At 32.6% G+C, this 26204-nt stretch overlaps 1 protein-coding gene across 3 annotated transcripts in view; it reads left to right on the top strand.

Moving 5' to 3' along the window:
* The window catches only part of CSMD3 (CUB and Sushi multiple domains 3), a 1197799-nt gene that overhangs the window by 420684 nt on the left and 750911 nt on the right, over positions 1 to 26204 (top strand). For all 3 annotated transcript variants that reach the window (XM_061171997.1, XM_061171996.1, XM_061171995.1), the window contains exon 6: positions 3698 to 3810. In XM_061171997.1, the coding sequence (XP_061027980.1) occupies positions 3698 to 3810 (113 nt within the window). The remainder of the gene's footprint in view (positions 1 to 3697; positions 3811 to 26204) is intronic.

Genomic DNA, 26204 nt, shown 5'->3' with positions numbered 1-26204 from the left:
GCACTATAAAACTCTTAAGAGGAAAGCATAGGCAGAATACTCTATGACAGGAATCAGGCAGGTGATTATTTGAAAAATCATGGGTTTAGGTTTGACTCTGTCTATAGGTACTAAAGATGAGGTAAAACAGATCATTAGATTTGACTGATCTTAGGGAACTGGACAGATTGAACAATAGTTGTTAGAGCCACCAAAGGTGACACCTGTTGTTGCAAATGCTAATTTTGAGAAAGTTGAGAACCAGAGTCAACAGGTGACAGCAATGAGTATCTGTCAAGAGAGTTATAAACTAAAGGCATAAGTTCAGAGTAGTTCTAGGGACTTTTGAAAAAAATGGTAAAGACCTCTGTTTCTCTCAGGATTCTTACACTTAATTGATTTTTAAAAAAATCTTGTAAGGGTTATGATCATATTCTCTAAGGTACTATCTGTAAAAGAAAATGTTGCATTTAGTTTTAAATATCAATTTATTATTTAGGTACTATTTCTGTGGAAAATGATGTAAATAAAAATAAATTTAGCAAAGATTAATTATGGCCAGTTACACTGTATTATTTTCAGTATTCTATTTTGAATATGCAATGAAATTTTATATCATTATTAATTTACAGTGTTCATTCAAATTTATTAATTACACAAAAGCCATGTCTTAAATTCTTTTTGGGTACAAATAACTGCTGTAGGATGCAGATTTATGACATTTATCATTATGATTATTTTCATTGATTTATTTCTCCTAAAATCCAGTATAGTAATTTGTGACATATAATCATGAGTATGGCTATTTCGAGTGTAAAATAGAGAAGGTAATAGACCAATTGAAACCTCATTTCTAGACATTCTTTATCAGGTTACTCTTTTTTTTTTTTGGTACATCATTTGCCGCCTTCTGAAATTATCTCACTCATTTGTTTATGTTACCTTCTTTATTTGTAAGACCACAGATCTTGTATGTGTTGTTTACAGTTATATTTCCAACCCTTATCATCAGTGTTTGTCATATAGTAAGTGCTCAGTAAATAATTGTTGAGTATACTTAATCTTTTCAGTACCAAGGGGTGATTCTCACTGGCTTTATACTAGAATGAATCCATATTGCCTACCTTCAAATGACCATAGTAATGTCATATAGGATTAACAGTGATTTATATTTACGAAATATCTCCTTTAGTATTTAAGAAATTAATTATCTCAATTAATTAGTTTAATGGACTCTTTCTAGTTGGCACATATTCTTAGTCCTTCATTTCTCATACCTCCTGATAACATGTGAAATGTGTTGCAGATATATGTAAATTCATTTACTAGATTGCTCCATAAGCCACAAAGTCATACTGTGTAAATCATGTTTAAATAGTGAGCAATACTAAGTTACCACAGTCAGGAAAGTCCGTGTGATTCCCTTATAACCAGTGAAGCTATTTTCATTCTCTGGTGGCAAATGAGTCTTTGGTGCACTTGCTTTCTATTTCTAGTACAGTGTCTTGGCTTATCTACAGTTATGCTTCATGAGAATAAGCACTGAGGCTGTCAGGAATATCCTCTTAGTTCCACCTCTGTTAAGTTGCCATTTTTGCTCCACCTCATGTACATTGTGTTTCTAGCTGCTGCTGCTGTAACATCTTCAGTTCTATCTTTCTCAATTCCTGAAGGTGAATTCAGGTTAAAAGCTATAGTTCCGTAGTAACTATTACTTGCTTTTACTACACTCTCTTACTGAAATTATCTTCGATGTTCCTGAGAAAGATGGAAAGTTTATCCTTTTCATTGTCTGTTTCATCTTCTTTCCTCTCACACTTTTCGTGATGTCCTTGTTGAGTTGCTTCTCATCTGTTGGATTTTTTAAGGACTGTTCTCCAAACTCTGTTCTTTAGTCTTTTACAACCATTCATGTATTATACTCTCATTACATTTAGAAATGTGTGCAGCCTGTCAGAAATAATTTAAACTTTTCCAAATGGATGTTTATGCTCATTGAATCGGGGAATTGAAGAGAATCAAATTGTAAATCAAAATCTGGCATAAAACATGCTACTGTACTGAAAATATAATTGTACCAAATCCAAGTTTTGGTTTTTTTTTTTCATTGAATTGCTGTCTGAACCAAACCAACCAACAAGCAAACAAAAGTAAAGGTAACTTGGATACTGCATTTTCTGAAAGTAATGAAGTAAATTTTTAAAACTTGAGTTTTAAAATTATACAGGTATGTTATATGTCTGTCTTTACTCAATTCAGATATGAAAAAACAGCCGGCTTGACTAGTAAACAGTCACCCCTATGACAAGAGGAAATAAGGCATTGGTGGGGAAAAATTAAAGAAAATTCATTCCAAAGCTGGTGGAGAAATGAGAACTATACGGGATAGAACCCAACTTGTTCATGTTAGAATCCAAAAAAATTGGATTACACAGTAATGTTGCCAAGCCCATTCTATTCATTCATGGGCACACTGATAAAATAAATGTGAATTCATATTTTTATGCTATGGCAGGTGGTCATCCACTAAAAGTGATGGCTAGCCCCCAAATATTCTAGGAAAAGTGAGTTTTAGGAAATAAAGGGGGAGGATGTAGGATAAAGGGTTTTTGCATCACTGTGTCTACACCTGCTGATTACATGTGCAAGGATGGATATTCCAATCTCCCCTACCTGTCCCCTAGAATGAATGACTGCCAAGCACTGAGAGAAGAAATCACCTCCCCCAACGCGCACACACACACACACACACACACACATACACCAGCTGTCTAGTTTGCCTTCCTATGAAGAATAGTGTAAGCTTTGAAGAAGGGGAAAGATATGTCATATACTGGTTATTAGGAAACCTTATTCTAAAACTCTCTTTCATGATGTAATAGTCTTTTGAGAGTATTTTACCTTGGCTTTATAACACACACCTAGTATTTAAATGGTTAGGTATGTAGGGGTGGTATTCCTTTGTTGAATTAAATCAGCAAAACTACTTTGCTGGAAATCTTCAAAAGATTATAGAGCAAGAGAGTTATTTCATCTATTAATCATGACCAGTATCTGGGGCATAGTTTAAAATTTTTGCTTTAAGGAGATTATGTACTGCTACCTTTGTGACTAGATATGTGGTGACTATATATCCAAAATACAGTCTGTTTTCTGTCTATCAGTTGGAGCAGACCTCCAGTGCCTTATAGAAGTATGCATTATAATGAGAGCTAATCATTAAATGTACAATATTGTGAAATTACATTAAAATAGTGCTTGTTCTATGAAATGAAATTGTGAAATCTTCCATTGAATGTGAAATGCTGAAAATATGTTAAATGGAAAAAGTATATCAATTGCTTTAAAGTCTTTCTGTTTTGTACCTATACTGTATTGATACATACATGGGTTATGCTGTGACCAGCACTGTCAGCTCAGCAGCCATTATGTTTATTATTGTCTATTCAATAAATTTTGGAGAATCAAAATTATATGTCGTTTACAGTTGATTTTACTAATATATGCAACCTGATTGGAATAGCTTATTTTGGAATTACACTATTCTATGATTGACTTTTCTATGCATAAAATAACTATTTCACTTGTGCTTAAAAAGTTAGCAAGGCAAAGTCATGAATATTGTATACAAGTAGACATTTTTGGGGGTCCCAGTTCAGTGAAAATGTTTGCTACTTAAAAGCTTTTTAAATTTTTTTTGTTGTCTTCCGTAATTCAGGTTATCTGGAATGAATATACCACCACCAATTATCAGCAACAAAAACTGGCTCAGACTGCATTTTGTTACAGACAGCAATCACCGATATCGTGGATTTAGTGCTCCATATCAAGGTATATTTAATGAATACGTCTGCCTCTTTTGATGTGTAAAATGATTTTGGTATACACAACTACATTTTATGATAGAGGCAAAATATCTTTAGCATTAACACATGGTAGTTTGAATAAGCAAAAATGGTCATTTTCTTGCTGAGGCAATATTGTGATCATAACTAAATTACGGTATAAAAGTTAGTTGAGTTTTGTAGTACACTGTCCAGAATAAAGAATATTGTAACCTCTAAAAGGTAATGTGTAACAGGTGTAATATTTACCTATAATAAAGTGCTTCAGTAGTTGAACATACTACCTAAACATGTACCACAAAACACTGCAGAAAACTGCAGTTGTAAATAGGCTGTTTATCAATTGAAATCCATTTCCATATACAGTGTTTCTGCAAATGTTACTTTCATTAACTTTGTTAGGATTATTATCTACAGGTATAAGTTTTGAATAAGTGAGATATAGTATTTGATATATTAACTTGAAAAAACTCTTTGTTTAGAATTTGATTATTATGGAGTATTAATAAAAATGTAGCTTCTACAATGTTTAGTAATATTATGTGGGTTTGGTGCACTTATTCTCAGACTACTTGTGTTAATAATTCATTTCATTCTTAGCAGTGTATCAGCTACTGTTCAGGGAATAGTGAATATTGCCACAGTTAAATATTTCCATTTATCTGTTTTTTTTAGTGCTTTCCTTTTTAATAATCTTCAGCTGAAGCACTTTGTAAATTGAATATGATGACTTTAGGCAGCTTATAGTTAATACCTAAAATAGTATTAGACTACATATTGTTTTCTGGAATACAAATTTCAACAATTTTTACTTTGGAGACCAGTAACCTTTCTACAGATGCCCTATCAATACGTTTCTCACAGTAATAGCAACAGATTAATGTGATTGGTATTTGTAGTATTTTATTGGGTATCACTGTAATAAAAATTCCTAAGATTGTAACTTAAAAGTAAAGATTTTAGACAAAGTCCACTCTAGAAAAACCTATAATTTCTATTTGTTAAGTAGTTAATTCGAATGGAAACATGAATGCAAATTTGCTCTTAAAGCTGTGCATTGTATTAACATCTCTCATGATAGACTATATTGTCTATCATATCTGTTATCATAAAACATTATATTTTAAAAATAAAAATTAAATGTTTATAGAAAAACTTATTTTCCTTTATTTTATTAAAAATAACTGTTTGGGCATAGTAACTCGAATCTTATCAGTTTCAACCAGTGTCACTTTTAAATTTGCAATCATATTTTACTGAGTTTCCATTTAAATTTCTAAAATTTTTGTGTAGTTCAGAAATAAGAGGACTTTTTATTGAAAATAATTAGCTGTTGTAGAGCCTCTTTATCTCTGGGTTCACCCCTTTCCTTGTGGAGTTTTCAACTCACATAATTTTATGGCTCTGATTCGCTCTTCAATGAATTAAGGCAGATGGCATGGCAGAAATTCAAAAGACTATCATCTTTGACTCATGTGGTGATCCTTTCTGTTTGATTCATGGAATCTTTCAGTAAGACGTCTTCTACTCTTTATCTGAATAGAAATAAAGTAGCACTTATTTTATATTTAAATGTACAGCCTGGAGAGAAAAAAACAAACAAGCATAGATCTCTTATCTTAAAAAATAAAATGGTATTTCGTTTGTTTTATGCAGTATGGTTTCATGAAACTGGTATCTTTAGATAGGTTGTTTTGCATTATAAGACAGTAGTACAAAGCTGCTGGTAGATTTGTGTGCTTAATTATCATTTTCAGTATTCTACTCACTAATCTTAAATTGACTTTTATAGTATTTTCAAGATTCAGTTTGATTTTCCTGCATTGCCTGTCTGGTTTTAGCACTGAAGAATAACATATCAATGAATTTACTGTAGTAAAATAGAAAGGAAGTGTTTTATGGGGTATGAATTATTTCTATTTTCAGCAGGAAAAGGAGCTCAAAAGAGGGTAATTTTTGGTGTAATCTGTATCTTCACACTGTAGAGGGAATAAAGTGGCCTGAGAAAGTGTAAGCTATAATTTTATAATAAAATCAAGGAAAAGTTTTAATATATAAAAACACACCTTTGCATTGTATCCTTTTAAAACTTTCCTGATTCAGGCTTGATTTTTCTAATTGCATTATCTCCAAAAAATATTTTACCTAAACGTAAGCTCAGTTGGAGAAGCAGTTCTTGAAACTATAAGCAAAGAAATTTTGATTAACAAAAACTCTACTAGGCTAACTTAAGTAGCTATAAAATTCATAATTCTGACATGCTGAATACATGCCCTGGCATGAACTGATAATCATGCTTTTTAGATTGTTCCATGCTACCATATAATTTCAGTGGTGTCTAAATTATAACTAATTCAAGATAGAAAATTTTGTGGAATATACTATTCAAAAGTCACAACCAAGTCTCCATGTAACACAGCTTCCTAATAACTCAAATACTTATTGAGTATTCAGTAATTATTATTGATTTATCTGGTCTTTTGAGTTCATTTAATGTTCTAAGTTTCCAAAGATTGATGACTTTCCCCATAGCATTTCTGTTTAATCTGTATTCTTTATAAAATACCGTGAAAATTAACTGAAAACTCCTAAGGATTCCTAAATACCATTAGCTATTTTTTATAGCTTGTCCCTTAATTGATCCCGTAATTGATGGAGTAGGCACATAGACACAGCAACATGCTTTCCCCCATAGGACCTCCTTTCAGTTGTGTTATAGGCTGGCTTCTTTACTATTTTAGATATAATAATTTAAATCGGGTTAAGCAGAGGTTGAGGATAACACATTAACAAATATAGTATGTTCTGACTCAAGAGTACTGAGAAAAACCATGATTTAAATGAAATGACTTTGATACAGAATATGTTTTCCCTACCCCGGGTCCCACATTGAAAATATTCACATGTATCTAAAATAAACAAAGCGGCTCCTGCCCCCACCAAGTTTATTTGTACTGGAAATCTCTTCTTTTAAAACTCTATTCTTATCTCTTCTATGCTTTAAAATTTTTCCTTTATAAATTTTCAATTCTCCCCCAAAGAAAATCACTTCAATGTCATTTTACTATATTAATTTTTGATTTTAAATAAGATTCCTACATTCAAGTTCCATTAAGTCTCTTCTAATGAGAACTTGAATAGTGCTACTTCACACATAAATAGTATAACTTTTCATTAAGTGTGGTATTTGGAAGTTCTCTATTTATTGAAATCCCCATATTATTGTCACTTGATCTTTATTATAAACCTAAAATCTATTATTTTCCATTTACATGAATAATTGATCAAGTTTTCTTAATTTCTAAATTGGAAGGAGATTTTTCAGATGACAACTGTCCAATAGAGAAACTTTTACCTTTAGATGATGTTTATTAAAAAGTATTATTTTTATCCATAAATATCACATATTTCAAGTGTGAAAATTATTACAGCATTTTTCATGTTAAGTTATTCAGCATATCATACTTTTTTAATGTGCAAAGATACTACAGCTGTAGATATTTATAAAATTGTTTTTGGCATGTAAGTTTAGGAATTACAACATTTAATCGATTCCAAATATCTAAATATATGAATATTCCTATATTATAGATTAAGCCTTCTAAATCCTTATAGATTTTATCACATTTTGATTTTTCTCTTATTTTTCATAATTTTGTTGATATGATTCTTCTTATGCAGGTTAACATTTTATAGACAGTTTCAATTAAACAAAGGTATGTCAATAGTAATACAGTGTATTTTCAATTTATGTAGAAAAATATTTCATATAGGGTCTAAAAGAGATTATCATTTTGGGATCAGCTATGCCTCTTTTTGGTAAGAAAAACATTTAATGGACAAAACTTTCAAATCATATTGAATATTCACTGCCATAAACCCCAGTTACACAGAGGCCCTTGCTTGACATTTTAGACGCACATAATTTAAGTGGGAAATAACTTCAGACTAGTTACTCTGTTTTTTACAGTTGGAAATGTTTTGACATAAACATGTGTGCACTGTTACTGAACAAAAATAAATAAGATTATCAGCGATGCAACGTAATATAGTGGGAAAGAATAGGATTCGGGGGTCAGAAGATGAGCGTTGAATTGCAGAGTTACTAACTGCTGTCTAAGTTGTCTTGAGCCTTGGTTTCCCAAAGAGTAAAAATAGTCACAGTGGCTAGACATGTTATTGTTGTGCAAATCAAATGGCATTAAGATTTCTTATAGTAAAATTCAGACATGCAGTCAATAAAGATGCTGTTTTATGAAAAAGACAATCAACCATATGGGATGAGTGAGAAACACACTGTCTAACAATGAGGTACAAATAGTTAAAAAATTGTGACCAAACATAAAATTTAAATCCAGGAATCACAATTAAAAGGAAAATGTTTGGTTTTGTATTTCTCACTGTCACAAATGAGGGTGTCCATATTTCTCCAGGAAAAAAGCAGTTATCCTTAGAACCGAAATTTAAAATAGGATTTTTGTTAAAACTGTAACTGAGAAACGGTTTCCTCTGTATAACAGAAGTTTTAAAATCATAAATAAAATCCAGGTTTAAAAATAGAGCACAGCATCAAAGCAATCTGTTTAATTACATTTTTTTCTAATTTTGTTTAGACATCAGTTCTTCTTATTGTACCTTCATATTTACATTGTTTAAAAAAAGGGACGGAGGGTTCCCTTTTCTCCACACCCTCTCCAGCATTTATTGTTTGTAGATTTTTTGATGATGGCCATTCTGACCGGTGTGAAGTGATAGACTCTGTCATACAGAGTGAAGTAAGTCAGAAAGAGAAAAACAAATACCATATGCTAACACATATATATGGAATCTAAAAAAATATGGTTCTGATGAACCTAAGGGCAGGACAGGAATAAAGACGCAGATGTAGAGAATAGACTTGAGGACATGGGGAGGGGGAAGGGTAAGCTGGGACGAAGTGAGAGAGTAGCATGGACATATATACACTACCAAATGTAAAATAGGTAGCTAGTGGGAAGCAGCCACATAGCACCGGGAGATCAGCTTGGTGCTTTGTGACCACCTAGAGGGGTGGGATAGGGAGGGTGGGAGGGAGACACAAGAGGGAGGAGATACGGGGATATATGTATATGTATAGCCAGTTCACTTTGTTATACAGCAGAAACTAACACAACACTGTAAAGCAATTATACTCCAATAAAGATGTTTAAAAAATGAATAAATAAATAAATAGGGTAGCTACCAGGAAAACAAAAACCAAAAAACTCCTTGATAGCATTTTCTTGTGTGATGTAAATGTATATTTCATAGTTGTGCCAATATAAAATTTAAGGCCTTTTATCATATTAGTTGATAATGATGTTAGAATTAAATTCTTCCATAGCTAAATATATTTATATTTTCATTCCAATCCTTAAAATTTATTTTCCAGTCTTCTGTATCTCCCAGCCCAAAATTCTGTTCGTAAATTGTGGGTGTGTTTAACAGTAACTGGGTAGTTATCATTTCATTTCAAATGAAATTTGAAATATATAAAGAAATAGTCACATAAATCAACGTATTAAATAGTGGATTGAGATTCTGTTATACAAATTTCATTATTTTCTAAGGAATTGAATCAGTCTTCATAACCTTGATACTTGAGGGACTCTGACTTATAGTCAAAAAGGAAAATATTATAGATTGTTACTTTAAAAAAAGGTCTATAATGCTTACATTTGCTAAGTGTTCTTTCTTAATGTGTTTAATTTATATATATAAACCCATTATTGCTATATCTTAAAAAGTGAAAGGCCAATTATATTAACCTTATTTTAAAATCTCATGGAATTTGTGAAAATCAAGAAATATCTTAGTAAAATAAATGTGATTTAGATTACTTTCTTCAAATACAGCAACTACTATTAATAGGAGATAATTGATCAAATATCCAGTTTTAATATAGATCATTTAAAACATCTAGTAGGTTTAAAATGAATGACTATAAAACTGAAACAAATTATTTTTGTTTATTATTTTAATTTGGATCACACATGCCTACTGGTGATGGAATAAACTTAAAATTTGACAGTCTCTTCTAGGATAAAAGTCTCTTTTGTGTTAACTTAGCTTCCTTGGGGCAAACGTTCAAACTTTCAGGGCTTAGGTCACCTCCTTCCTTTTAAAAGAAAGCTTCTAGTTATAAGTGATATTCTATGAGGCCTAATAGTAATGGGGTGAAACCTAGTAGTTATATGTAAACCCTTGTTCTCATTCATGAATATTAGCTGGTTTCAGTGAAGACACCATTTCTTGGTACCTGAGAATCCTGTAGACATCACTGCTGGTGTCCACAAGGCAACTTATAGTTTGCAGTTTTAGCATGGTCAGTGGTGCACCTTTCTGACTCAACTCCATGATACTTTATGCTGGGTCTTCCATTCACTCTTTAGCTAGAACTCTTTAAACCACATATTCTACAATAAATTTTATTTTTCTCTTACCATGATAGCCCCATGGCAGGTTCCTGGCTCTCTGTTAACTCACTCATATGTGTCTGCCACCCAATACCCATCCTTCAACAAAATGTAAAACTACCAACTTGGACATATATTATTCTTAATCCTCTACTGAATGTGGGTATGTATTTAAGGGGCTTACATTTTTCCTTAAATCAATGCTGTAAGACTTCAGAATTAATTCCTTTAGCAAATGGAGTTTAACAAATCTATATAAAAGTTTGTACTGTCCCTCACTAACCTAAATCCTCCATGAGAGTTTTTATATGAAGGTGCAGCTTAGACTTCTCGTCCCTATCAGAAGGTGGGAGAACTTTTCTCTTGTCATATCCTGAGTTTTCACTAATCATGGCTTTTTGTAAAGCTCTATTAACTTAGTCTTCCAGGCTTGCCTTTTGATCTGAAAAAGGAACTGTTTGAAATTTATATTCCATAATCTCTCTCAATATAGCATGACTCTCAAGATTAATATCTGGGTTGGACTTTAAAAAATGTAATTTTCAGTCAAGGTTGTACAAGAACTCTCCCAAATTAGAGGAATCCAAGGTAATTAAAGAATAAGGGAAGTCCACAGAATCATGATTAATAATAACAAGGAAAACAAATGTTTAAGATGTTCAAAACATCCTACCTTTTATTAAGTGAGAAACTGATATCCTCAAGGAAGTATACATATTATGTTTCCTACGTAAGCCTAAAATATATTCTGTATTGATTTAATAATGTTCAACATTATTGAACATTTACAGCTGCAATTATTTTTTTTAAATACATTATCTACAATATTTACTGTCTTCATTATCCCAACTAACTTTGGGTTAGCACTTTCCTTTCAGTTAATGTGATTTCTATCCAATACTTTCAATTACTATAATGTAATGAATTAATGAATAATACTTTTTTAGTCTCTAATTGTATGAATTTCTTGTATTTCCAAGTATACAAAAAATTAACACAAAGTATTACAAAAAAGTGCCATTGTTTTATTAGTTTTTTTCTTTTTTTGCCATTCTTTTATGGTAGTACCTCATGGTGATTCAATACTATTCCATTTAGCATTCATTTGTATATGAATATATATGATAGGGTTTTACTCACAATAAGGAGTCTTAAATGTTCACATTTACTATCTCTAGTGAGGGCAGTTTTGTTACATCACCTAAAGAATAGCACATAACAAAAAATAATTGATGAAGTTGGTGTTTAATAAACAAAATTCACTGTTTTATCATTCTGTTGAGATGACAAATATATTGAACAAATAATTTTATTTTTAGTAATGATTCAATAATTGCACAAAATGACCTCCAAAGGGCTTCAATCAAGCACAGCAGGTACAAGTAGTCAAAAACACTGTATGTGATTGATTCCTCCATATTGGTATGAAAATGGAGTTTGAGACAATAAGCCTGTAGACTTTAATTATTACATTTATTTTATAGGCAGTTTTACCATGCCATTTGAAAATGACATCATGAAATTAAAATCCCTAGACTTTTAAATTCGAATTCAAAGATACCCAGAAATAGCTAAAGGCAATTTAGGAAAAGTTTGTTTAAATGACAAAGATATTATTAACCTAAGATTTTCCTGAAGTTTAGAGTTGTATGGTAATAGTTATGCAGAGGCCAATTTTTTTTTTTTTTTAAACATCTTTATTGGAGTGTAATTGCTTTACTATTATAAAGTAAATATAATAGTAAAGTGTGTTAGTTTCTGCTGTATAACAAAGTGAATCAGCCAATTTTGTGGCCCAAAATGCTTTGGAAGCACTGGGTTAAACAAATTTAAACTGAATTATTTTATTTAAGCAGATAAGCCCTTTTAGCATATTTTGGAACTATGACTCCTCAGGACACATTTTGGGAAATGATCCTATAAGTTATGATAGAAAGGATTGACTTTATCTGTCAATAAATTTACCATTACTTAGCCTGTTCTTTTCTTCAGTTATTTAATTAAGTTATAAATAAGGCAGGCCAATTGCTAATGCTGTTTAATTAAGCTAAAATGATTTTTTAAATTAAAGCTCCCGTTAGAGATGTATTATAGCACATTTATTTATTGTTTATTTACCTATCCATCCAATTTTGTTCAACAAAAATATTACTGAGCACTTACTCTGTACCAGACACTGTACTAGGCTCTGATATTACACAATCCCTGAATTAAGAGAGTTTTTTGTGTAGTGTGTAAAATGATGAGTGAATATTCCACTAAGAGAATAATAATTTCTGAAGTATTATAATTAAGAAAATGTGAGCGCATGTGGGGAGTGAAGGAGAATGCATGGTCCAGGAAAGCTTTCAGACTTGAGTCTCAAGGATGCAGAGTAGTTTTCCGTTAGAATGGACATGTGATAACTGTGTGATATAAAACTGTGTTAGTCCACTATGGCTCTACAGATAATTAAAATATTGAAATAGTATTGATTGGTAAATAGCCACTCCCACTAGGCCCAGAGTACCTGCACTGCCTTCCTGACTCCTGAACTGCTGCATCTCTTTCAGGACCCCCTCGATTGTCCTGTAATACAACAAATGGCTAATTGCTGGCATAGCTGGGCACCTTCTGGATACTTCTGTGTTCAACATTCACAATTCAGTTTCTAGTCCCTACCAGCTGTCACTCAGTATTCTCAGTATCACCCCAGACCTTCTGGTTTATGACAAATTCAAAGTGACCAGCAAGTAGCAAAAATTATTACTCTCTATTACTATTGGATACCTTTTAAAATGTATTGTTCAATTAAAAGAATAGCACACATCTGTGTAAATTAAAATGTATGGACAATATAAATATTCTACCTACTGTATAAAAGCTGGAAAACAGATTCTGAATTGTTTTATGGTTTTATAATTTACACCTCTCAAAAAACAGTGACTGTATCTTTTTATCTCTGCATCCCAGAGTTTACCATATTATAGATGCCCAGTATATGCTGAAAGAATGATTGACTGTTGTACACCCAGATGTATGTGTCACAAATTACAAAATATTTGCATATGCATTATTTTATGTAATCCTCACAATATCTATCTATTGCATTATCTCTGTTTTATCAAACAAGAAACAAAGACTCTAGGACAAGTTTGCAGACATGCCTTGCGCAAGGACACCCAGGCAAGGTGGCAGTGGGAGCTGTGCACCTCTGGCTAAGCCCTTTGCCTAATGCTGCATCACCCAGGGAAAGGGGCTTATTTGTCTGATTCATTCCGACATCCTATTTGAGCTAGCGGCAGCCCTGACAAAATAGTGTTAACCCCAATGTCATACTAGGAATTAGCAGAACCAGGTCTTAACCCTTAGAGCTTTCTGCTTCTAAGGCCTATGCTTATTCCGCTATTAACTCCAGTCTTAGTTATACTCAAATTTGCAAATTCACAGAATGGATTTTTTACTTTTAGAAAAGGCTAAAATTCATTGAGAATCAAATTTGGTGAATAAAGTAAATGAATTTGTGAAAATAGACTGTCCTTGACTATAAGTGACATGTTATAAAACAATGTCAGTTAATAAATTAGTTAACATATGTAAAGCACTTTGAATAGTATCTGACAGAGAGTAAGCATTATATAAAATGTTAGCTATTATTACTAGTAGCAGCAGTAGCAGGAGAAGCATCATCATCTTTATTGTTTGACTAAAAATGACTTAGAAGGCAATTTCAAGTGTATTATGAGTTATAGGAATATTATGTGAAATAAAAATATCCCAACCTTTCATGGTAATTAGTTGGAGGCTCATTTATTTCATTACATAATATAAGTGGTTGATTGTTAATTTAAAAAAATCCATTAATACAGATTTCAATACAGTAGATATTATAATGAAATTTACTCAGAGTAAAAATATATCAGATCTTTAACAGTCAAACATCTTACGAATTAAACATGTTAAATATCAGCAGAGTATATTCCTTGTTACTATATGTGTATGGGGTGAAACAGACAAAATAGTCTGCTGTTACAGGCTTATTTATCCTTTTATTAGATCAGGTACTACTCATTGTTATTAGAAAATCCAAGAAGAAATCTGTAGCTATAAAACAGCTTAAGGTGAAAGAAGTATAATAACCCTTATTAGGAAAGGCAATGAGTTCATAATACCCAGTATACTTTTGTTGGAAAAGGTCAAATTAAAACATTATACTATTGATCTAACAAGGAAACAACCATTTTGCATTGTTATATGCTTTCTTCCCACAAAAAAATACAAGTACTGTTTAGAGTTTCTATAACTAATATGAGCCTCCAGACTTTGCAGTCATGTACTTCTGTCAAACCTCCAAGCAAATACTTGTTTTTCTAGCTTATCAGTATAACAGAAAGCCAGTAAACTCTTTTCTGAAGCAGATGTTTAAATAAGAAATGACAATAAAAACTATGATTAGAAAAGTAGGGAGAGGTAGAAATTCCCAGGAATATATTTTCCTTCACACAAGTATTGTTCTGGAAAGAGCACTAGACTAGAAGTTGGTAAATCTGGGTACAGACCCATCTTTGTGAACTTGAATGGATTCCTTAACATCTCAGGACCCTGAGGCCATTAGATAATGGAACAATAAACTTCTTTCTAGTTCTAAAATTTTTGGCTTAATTTATTGTTCCCAATGCCAGTAACTCATAAAAGTTGCTACAATGATAGCTTAGCTCCACAGTGTTACGTATACATACACACACACACACACACACACATATATACATATATATATAAAATTTTACATTTTCTTGTAGCCACATAAAAATGTAAAACAGACGAAGTTAATTTTAATTATTTTTAACTAATATGTCCAAAATGTTAACATTTCAACATTTAATCAACATAAAAATGATAATTGAAAAACAGAATGCAAAATAGGTCATTAAGTCTCTGAAATCTAAATGCATATTTTACACTCACAGCACAACTCATACTGATTGTTTTCATTGGGAAGAGTTGATTTTTTTATAGACCAGAAGAAACTTATACTTAAAATAATAAGTACTTTGTTAGCAATTATGATTTACTTAGGCTTCAATATAATTCTTATTGTCTGAATTAAATATTCAGATAAACACATTTTAATGTTACATTAGTGTATGCTTCCAATACTTGGCCTACAATACTGTATCTTACACAATGCAGCAGTTAATATGTAGTCTACCTATACAATAAAGTTGCATTTAATGGATAAAATATTTTGTGCTGCCTATTTCTAAATGTAAATTAAAATTAATTACAATGAAATACAAGTGAAAATTCAGTTCTTCAGTCTCACTAGCTACATTTCAAATGCTCAAAAGCCACAGGTGGCTAGTGGCTGCCATATTGGACTGTACAGCTTCCACAGTCTTCTTTTGGCAGCTGTTAGTGTTCTGCAATTATAAAAAATGTAGGAAATCTGTTCAAAAATCACAGTAAATAAAATGAGAGACCACGATATAGTGTCATTTTTATCATTTTTCCTCAACTTTTTGTTGTTATTATCCACCAAGATCTGCCTTATCTCAGAACTTTAGAGTCCATAATTCATTTTTAAAATTATGATTTCTCTCCCCACCATATGAACTTTTAAATAAATCCATAAAATAAAAGCATTTAACAAAATTCCATCTTTCCCTATTTAGTACTTTTAGAAGCATTAATTTATTTGAAAACCAGTTTCTTTTTCTCTTTTTTCTATCTTTTTTTTTTTTTTTTTCCTTTTTCGGTACCCTTTAACGTATGTTCACTCTGTCGGACATGTAGCACAGATTTGTCTTTTCCTACCACAAAGATATTGAGAAGATTAAGCTCATATTTAAGAAATGGAATGAATATTTCTGATTCAGTATGTTCTGATTCTCTACCATGGGCCTGATTTCATACATTCTGTTTGTTTCATTTTCCCTATAAAGATATTCATTGTTTCAGAAAGTGTGGTAACTGTATACAAAAAGCAAAGTGTCACAAATGCATGTTAAGTTTTAAGAAGAGCCTCAAATTTCTTCTAGTTTTCATGGACAAAAGCTAATATATACGGACAAAAGCTAATAAATAATTTCAGTTTTATAGAAGAAAGACACCCTCAACATACATCTCCTCCAGGATGAAAACCTAGTTAGGTCCTGTTGTAACATTAAACCAGTGAAATAGGTCGCTAGAGCTGCTGTAACAAGTTACCGCAGACTAATTGGCTTAATTTCTCACCATTCTAGAGGCTGTAAACCCAAGATTAAGGTGTCAGTAGGTTTGATTTCTTCTGAGGCCATTCTCTTGGCTTGCAGATGGTCACCTCTTGCTGTGTCCTCACATGGCCTTTCATCTGTGCACGCCCATGCCTTGTGTCTGTTTCTGTATGTCAAGATTTCCTCTTCTTATAAGAATATCAGTCATATTGGATTAAGGCCCACCCTAAAGAACTCATTTTAACTTAACCACCTCTTTAAAGAACTTATCTCTAAATACAGTAACATTTTGAGGCACTGGGGTTTAGGACTTCAACACATGATTTTTAAAGGAATATAATTTCGCCCATAAAACTAGAAACACAGTTTCAATTCTATAATTAGAAAACCAAGCCCCAGATATTACTCAAAACAGTAAGTGTGATTGAATGCCAAATTTTTTTTCCCTGTTTCCCATACCAGACTTGCTAGCTAGGTACCTGTGTAAAGAAAGGGAAATGTTGAGATTGGCTGTTCTGGTCTCTCCACCTTGCATTTTCCTTCTTCCAAACTCCGTCCTTGCTGCTGTTTTAGGTTTTTCTGAGATCAAACAGAGGTAGACTGGGGAAGAGGTAAAGGGACTGGCCTGGACCTAAGTCCTAAGCAGGCTACAGCCTCTCTCATCCTAATATTCAGGCTGACTCTGTCATGAGCAGTCGTGGGGCCTTTTCAGTGATTTCAGGGGGCCTCTCTCTTCTGAAATTCCTTATCCCTGGGAGATTCATCAGTATTCTAAAGGGATACTTGCCCAACTTGGTCCCCAGCCATTGGATACCCTCAGTCTTCTAGTGCTAAGGTATTTATTACCCCTCATGTGGCCTAATTGGACAGGTCCCCAGATGATGCCATTTTGAATCTCTGTAATCCTTGGTGAAACAGGAAACAAATTCTTGCTCTGAGAAACACAAAAAGATCAGGCTTATCTCAACACAGAAGCTTTCTCTTCTCTTTTACCCTCTAAGATTTCCTCAACAGATGTCAGTTTTAGCTTATTACTGTGTGAATTTGACTTTAGCTTTCTCAGACATGAACAGACACCAGTCTTTTTTGTGTGCCAACTGCATGAAACAAATTTCATAACTGAGTGATCCCATTGAAGCCCAACTCACTAGACCAGCACTAGAAGGTACTTCTTTAGAAAGGCTCTAATCTAAATGGGCTCTCTTAAAGGGAACAATTTCACCAATTTCTTTCTCTCCTGTCTCCCTTTTACATCCTTGCTGGGTCTGAAGAGTACATGAGTCACAAAACAGATAATCCTACAATTCCTTTGAAAATGATTCATATAAGAAGCTAAATCTATCACACATTCACTTAAATATTTTAATATCTACTAAATCGATGCCTTCATTGAAACTGAATCAGGAAGAGCCCCATTCTAACCTCCTAGTACACACTCCACACACACATACACATACATATATATGGAAATGTTTACACACTTGCTGAAATCAACCTTTTACCTTGTCAGCTATTTAATAGCCAATGGAAACTATATTTATCTTTTTCAATACTTTGTATTATTGATCTAAAGCAAATAGACTGCCAGATATTTCTCCAGCAAAGATGGGTTTATTTGAGACCAGCAGAGAATTGCAATTAAGGTTAGGGGTCTGCAGTCTTGGAGAACCGTATGCAAGTCCCTACATGGCAAGGGAAGACCTCTTTTATAGGGGGGAAAAGAAGTTGGAGGAGATACAGTAAACAAAGAGTCCATCCATGGCTTTTCATTGGCTGAGTCCTTGCCAGAAAAGAAGAGGAATCTTTCTTCTTCCTGCTGGGCTCTGCTATCTTTGCAGGGCATGAGAGCGCCCTCTTCTTGTCTCCCAACTGTTTCATTTTTAAATTTTTTTAATTTTTAAAATTTTTGGCCACACCGCCGGCTTGTGAGATTTTAGTTTCCCAATCAGGGATCGAATCCGGGCCCTCAGCAGTGAAGACACGGAGTCCTAACCACTGGACCACTGGGGAATTCCCCCAACCCCTTTAATTGAAGTTTCTGTTTATTAATTTTTTTACAGTATACTATTTTTACATATGATTTGCATCTTCTTTTAGTTGTAAAAATTTTCTCTCCCAATAATCTATTTCTCACACTGCAATTGAACTACTATGATTTGTGTAGCTCATAAACTAAACATGAAAAGCCAACAAGGAATAGATAATGCAAAATCAGCCAGTAGTTGGGAACTTCTGGAGTCTAGGATGAATCTGAGGTAAATAGAAAGCTACGCACATAAAATTTCTTTGTTTGTTTTCAATAAGAGAAATTTGGAGAGGCACTGATACTAAGCTGAATATCTAAAGTTATGTATTGGAATCCCAGTTATGTCACTGTATAATGGTATATTATACAGTGTATAATGTATGTTAACTGTAGAAAATTTGCTGAATATGTTTGAGTCTTAATTTGCTCATAAACTGAAGGAGATGGATTATATAATCATCATTCTCTTTTTTGGCTAAGTTTTAAAAAATCTTGAATGATTTCATTTCTCTTTTAAATGGTAACTCTTAGTGAATTATTTGCAGATGACAAAACATTTGAGGGCATGTTTATATTTTAGATTTTTTTTACAAAATTTGTGTATATGGTTATGAGAATAAATGTTAAGAGGGGCTGTTTTGCAGCTCTGACTCTAAAAAAGAATTAATCAAATGAACTTGATTTCTATATGGTCTTAATTTAAGTTACATAGTCCATGTTTTATGAATATGACAGTATATAGCATATATCTGTCCTGACATGATTGTATTCATTTATACGTTTATTTTTAATAAGTCCCAGGGCATCTAAACCATGGTTATGTAGCCATAGTTATTTGTTGACTGTGTGACATGGCAATTGAAGACCAGACTGAGGAAACTGATGACTTGTCCTTTTTTTTCCTGGTTCACAGTGACTCAGTAGTACTTGCTGAGGGGTTTATTTTGCCATCTCTTTCTCTCAATCTCTGTTGATTGATAGATAGATAGACAGTCACTGGATGCAAGTTAAATTACTCATCCATGGAAGTTTAAGCAGGGCACCAAATTTATCTAACGTTATCAAAATGTGTTTGACTTTTTTTTTATTAAATTACTTAAATCTTTAAGAAATTATTCACTAAATGTTGCCAACCATGAATAAATACTTTAATAAGCAAATTAAAAATGTGGCCTCTGATTCGTTTACTTCCTTTCCCTAAAATTCTGCATAAGAATTGCCAAAATAATTAAAGTTCTTTCTTGGTACACAGATTTTAATTTTTAACTTTCTCCATTGAGTTATAGTATTGATTCCACAGCTATTAAATTACCTTGGAAAAAAAGACACTAACTAAATCTAGTGCTAAATATTCTGAAATAGAATGATCTTTCCACAACTACTGACTAGAGGTAAAGGAAATGAGGTCAAGGTCCTTTTTTATGACAATGTTATTTTGAAAATACAAGACCCAATATTTTAAGTCTTCCTATATATTAACATTGTTCAGTAACTCTTCTATTTTCTCTCATGTTTTCTCTTTGGATGTTGAATGCTTTTTAGTATACCTTTGTATATAGATGACCCTGTGATACTCTTATCTTCCTGTGAGAATTCTTTCTATATAATTTATGATGTATTTTCATGCTACATTTCTTTGCTTCTTTTGCTACAGGACTTACTTAATAGCTCTGCATAATGCATTCCCATTTAATTAAATGATAAGTAGGGCTGTAGACCAAAATCAATCTGAATCTGAATGGGACCAATTTGTTTCATACCCTACAAGAGAATTTCATTCTTTAGTGTTTTGTTGGTACTTAGAGACTAACACATTTTAAAGTCGTACAAGTTCTATTATTTTAATTTAACAGAAAACTTTACAAAAATGCCTGTAGCTGAGGGCCTCTTTAATCAAGATGATGTCAACAAAACCAAAAAGAAAAAAAAAAAGTGATATCCCTTTCAAAATAAATTATATTGTTACAGTGTATTTCTGTCATTAGTCTTTACTGCTTTTGCAGGGGAATAGAGTGGGGATAGCTTAAATGTATCAGTAGGAAAATAAATGTTTCATATCTTCGGAGGCCAGTGTCTTCAAATAAGTGATAGAGAGATGTTGTCAAGTCTGTACACACACACACTCACACACACACAAGGATTTGATTGATACATTGTTGAAATATACAGTTTCTTATATGAGGTAATTTGAAGATAATAGGAATACTGGTTTCTATAACATAGTAGTAAATAATATTTCTGGAATCAGAATGTCTGGAGTTAAATCTTGGTTTTTCCATTTGTTCCAAAAGTGTGCTTTTTCTTCATTTTCTCTTCTAAAAATATCTCACTAAATAATTCAGATTCCTGAATTTGTTCTTTCCTCCCCTTACCTCAAAACCTCTGTTCTATATTCTATTTTTTCAGAGCCTATTTTGATTTTTATTAAACCATAAACCATTACCGATATTAAAATTATTATAGTAGTTTTTTTCCATTTCTGTATAACATTAATATTATCCGTGTTTTAGGTTAGGTAACTGATGAAAACAATTAATAAAAATACTGCAGAAGAAAATACTAACAAGGAAAGTGTTTGCTAGAATACCATATGCTACTCTGATGTTATAAGGTGTGAAACATTAAAAAAATTGGTAACTTCAACACAAGTTAATTTCTATATTATGTTATTAAATATGAGTACGTTCTGAATTCCCACTATCTCTCAAACTTACCATGATTTATAACCTCATGTAATTATTTAGACATTTTTTACAAACTGGAAGTCTATGTAAAGATTGAAGTCAATTGTGGTAGATGTCAGAGGAATAATGACATGTTCCCTAGTAAGACAAGTTGACAGGAAAATCCATATCTCTTTATAATAAATGTCAGGAAACATGAGAAGGATGTGTAGCATGTGATAAAAGGTATAACCTAGTCAAATTAAATCTTTTTTTCAGACCTTTAGCCCAACCTGATTAATGAGCGAATTGAGTCTTCCTTTAACTCCGTAAGTTCTGACCTCCAGCTTTCTCATCAACACAGCCAAGTTAAATTCAATACGATAGTTGAGTAATATAGACATTTAGATCCAAGTGATTATTTCAATTTTCTTTTCAATTAAAGCTGATTGCCTCATTAAAGAAGGTTCATAGCTCTGATTCCACATTTGTTTCTCCATGAGTGAGCATTTTTTTTTGTTTTTACAGAGACAGTTAAAAAAACTACAGTTTAACACAAGTGAAAAAAATAATACATGTATCAGAAAAAAATACGAAAGAATTTAAATATAATTTGTGAGTGGTGAATTTTTTTATGATAAATGGTTCTAACTGCAAACTCTAGAAAAAGGAGGTCTAGGTTCAAATCCTGTTTTTACCTTTTAGCTGCTCTAGGACCCTCATAAACTTAGTCTCTTCAACTGTAAAATAGAGATGTTAATACAGTGTATCTCAAAAGAGTTGTCCTTTTGAATGAAATTGTATACAAGGAAATTAACACATTTCCTCACATACTAAGAATTTTAAAAGTCAGCTCGTAGTTTTAATATTATAAATTTCTTCCCAGTAGAATATACTTAAATGGGCCACTTGAGATATTTTGTCTCATGTTATTTGTAGGTTCCTCTCTCATTAAGTTCCTTAAGAGACACGTTAAATTCACTCCCACAGAGTCTCAACTGTGACCTGCCCATGGCAGTCATTTATCCATCCATTCATTCATTTATTCAACAAACATTTATTGAGGATGTTCTATGTACTTTGCTAGGGGACAGGATGATGAAAGAGAGGTGCAAAACCGTTGCCTTCATGACTGTTATAGTTGAGGAAACAGTTAAATAAAATTATATATATGTTAAACAAACAGACCAAAAAAAAAAAAAAAAGAATAAAGAAAGAAAGGAATTGTAAGTGCAAACATCTGTTATAAATGAAAAAAAATGGAGGGGGCTGGAATAGAGAATAAGATAGGGATTGTAGGACCTAGGTCAAGTAGATACCCAGGGAACATAGCTCCCTGATGAAGTAATGAAAAAGCAAGAAGCTTAGTAAGAGAAGAGTGGAGTGGGGCAGTCCCAGAGCAGTGGGACTGAGGAGAACAGGCCAGTCAGAATAAACAAAGGCCCTGTGGAAGAAAAAGCTTAACATGTTTGAAGGATCTAAAAAATACCCATGTGCTGAAACATAGCAGAATTAAGAATTAAGTGCCCTGAAGTAATGTTGTAGAATCATGTCCTCAGGCAATGATAAAATATATAGAAGAATGTTAAGCAAGAGAGAGTTGGCAATATGATTTAACTTTGAGTTTTTTTTCACATATGTGTGGAAAATATACTATATAGGGGCAAAAATGAAAGTGGGAAAACAGGTTGGTGAGAGAAAACAACTGCCCAAATTAGGATAAGGAGGTAAAAATGAAGGCAGATTTGATATAAATTTGAGTTGACATGGACAGGACTTACTGATTAATTGGATGTTGATACGAGGGAAAAGAAGAACTTATGAATGATTTCTAAAATTTCCTTGGTAAGATATAAAAGACTCTAAGGAAAAAATATTTTACAGTGAAAAGAAAGAAAAAGCACTCTTTGAGGCCTTTTATATTTTAGTTCATCAAATATATTTTGTGTATATTTGTGTCATCACAGAAAAGATCATATAGGTATGTTAAGAAGGAAGATGAGTATCTATATATGGAGTTCATAAGGAGTTCTAAGTTTCATTTGGGATTCATACCCTAAAGAGAGCATTTAAAACCATGGGATTTGTTGAGTTCCCCCAAAGACACAAAAGTGCAAAGTCAGAGAAATGACAACCCAGGACTGAGCCCTGAGAAACTCACTATTTAAATTGTATGTAGAGGAGCAGGAACCAACAAGATGTTGAAAAGAATCTACCAAGTATCTGTAAAGTAGATGGAAAACTAGAAAACAGTGGTTTTGTAGAAGTCCAGACAACAGAATGTTCCATGAAAAATGGAGTGGTCAAGCATGACATGCTCTAAAAGCTTTTGTGCTATTCTTTACATTAAATCCTTAGAAGAATATTTGGGTATTCATTATATTCTATTCTTCTCATCTCATTCTCTCCTGGACCACTTCCAATCACTGTCTATCCCTATAATGAACAGAGGTCACTATTTCTCAATTTTTGTATTATTTAACTTATTAACAGAATTAGACACAATTAATTCTCCCCTCCTCATTGAAACACATTCTGCCTCTAGAATGCTACTCTTTTCCTACTCCCCCAACTCACTGCTGAAACCTGAGGTTTCCCCTCAGACTTCTGATCCGCATTCAGACTTTTGCCTGAAGTTCTTTGGTTATCTCATTCAATCCTGTGGCTCTAAATACTCTATGCTGATGACTACCAGAGTTATATCTCCAACTCAGATCTTCTTCCCTGAATTCCAGCTTCGCATGTGCAAATGCTGTACAGCATCTCCACTTGGATTTCTAATATGCTTCTCAAACTTAACATCTCCATAACTGAATGGATATTTTCTTGAAAAGTCTGCTTCTTCCAGTCTTTCTGTCATTAAGCAAATGACAATTCTTCTTTTCCAGTTATCAGGATAAATCTTTGAAATCATCATTGACTCATTTTTTTCTCGCATTTCATGTCAGCCAGTCAAGATCAGCTCTAACTTCAAAATATCCATAATGTTTGTTAACTACTTCCTTCCACCTCCACTGCAACCACCCAATTTCTAGCCAACATCTCCTCGTGCCTCAGTCATTGCAACTTCTACCTAAAAGGTCTCCCTGCTTCCATCCTTGGCCTTCTATAGTCTATTTGAAATAAAGCAGCCAAAATAGTATTTTGAAAATTTGCTCAGCTAAGGCCCTGTAATGATTCAATCTCAACTGTTGTAAAATTGTGTCTAATTTACTTATATGACTTAGCATTTTTACCTTGCTGACCTCACTCCTTCCTTCCCCACTCTTTCTTTTGTCATAGCAACATTCTTGCTGGTTCTCCAAGTTTCGTAAGTGCACCTGTCTTAGGGCCTTTGCATTTGCTGTTCTCTCTGTCTGGAAGGTTCTTCCCTTAGTAATTTGTGTGGCTCAATCTTTGATATATTTCACATTTTCACTTAAATCTCATTTTCTCTGTGGGGTCTTCTGTACCACCCTATTTAAAATTACATCTCTTTTCCTGGCATTCAGATCCCTGCCCCCTGCCTTGTATTATTTTTCTTTATAGTGCTATTCATCATCTGAATATAAGCTTCCTAAAGATAGGGATATTTGGCTATTTTCTGCACTGCTATATGCTGAATCACTAGACAAGTTCTTGACATATAGTAGGTGTGCAGTAAATAGAATAGAATTGGTAACATAGAGGTAATTTCTCTGGTAAAATTTGAGTAGAACCCTAAATGAACTTATTTGAGGTATAAATATGAAGTGAAGGTATAAAAACAGATTTTGTAGACAGTGCTTTCAAGAAATCCAGCTAAGAAGGAACAGATAAATGTGAAGGTGCTTAGAAGTGTCAGGATAAGGTTTTACTTTATTTTCTGTTTTTTAACATTGGAGATTGAGAGTATTTTTCTATAATTATGTAAATGACCATATAGAATAAGAAATTAATAATACGAGGGAGCAAAGAATGTAACCAAAGACCAAAGTTCTAGATGTGTCGTAGGATGTGATCCAGAGAACAAATGGGTAGATTTTTTGTTTGCTTGTTTGTTTGTCTTTCTTTGATAAGAAGAAGGATATTTCTTCCAGGATAGAAGGAAGAGGGGGATAAATATTTACTGAATAAATGTCATTAAAAATGCTTCTTTATTTAAATTATTCTCAAGGAATGATAGCTAACTCAAGTCTATTTTTCAATTTGGAAAGAGTCACACATTTCAACATTCTAAAAAATTTTTAATTTTTAATGATTTTAATTTATAAAATCATTTATAAGAATGGAAGAAAAGATAAATGCACATAGTCTGATGTTCACCAATGTGGGTATCTCCCAAAATAAAAGCAGTAGGTGAGACAATTAGGAAAGAAATCCTAAATAAAGTGGAAGAGAGACAAAATTTGTATCTGAGTCTCTTTATTCCAAATCCCATGTTCTTTCTAATACAATTCACTATGTATTTCATTTAAATTTTTTGTGTGTGAATATTATAATGTTTAGTTAAGTACTTCTGTACAAATTTTCAAGAAATGACATTATACAAGAAGTTTTAAAAAGAAGGAGTACAAGATTTGGGAAATACGTTTTATCTCCTGTATTATTAGTTCTACCATATTCTGACAACCAAAATGGTAGAAACGATTCCGTATAGGCATCAAACAATTAAACTTGTAAAGCATCTTCAATGAATTAGTATTTTAGCCTCTGATAATGTCAACTAATATAAAATCAAAGAAAAGTGCAGATATGATATCCCTTTGACCATTAAATTGTCATTTTTATATTTTGGAGTTCTGATATAATTATTCTGCAGACTTTAAATTCCCTAGCCAATAACTACCTGCCACAGGATTATTAGCTATTATTCAGACATTCATACAACAAAAATTCATACTATATCTCATAGAGACAGTTGCATGACGAAAACAGGTATTCATCATCAGTAATCATAAATCATTAATGCACATTACAACTTTGATTGAGTGAAATGACTAATTACTTTAAAATGTGGGTGAAACAGATGTTCCAGGATAAATAATTTAGAAATTGAGTTTTTAGTTAATAAAAATGTTTTAAATGTGTAACGTTTATTGAAGAGC

This window comes from Eubalaena glacialis, chromosome 17, assembly GCF_028564815.1.
Source record: "Eubalaena glacialis isolate mEubGla1 chromosome 17, mEubGla1.1.hap2.+ XY, whole genome shotgun sequence".
Lineage (NCBI taxonomy): Eukaryota > Metazoa > Chordata > Mammalia > Artiodactyla > Balaenidae > Eubalaena > Eubalaena glacialis.
Note: the sequence above shows the minus strand (reverse complement) of the source record. Positions and strands in the feature narration are given on the sequence as shown.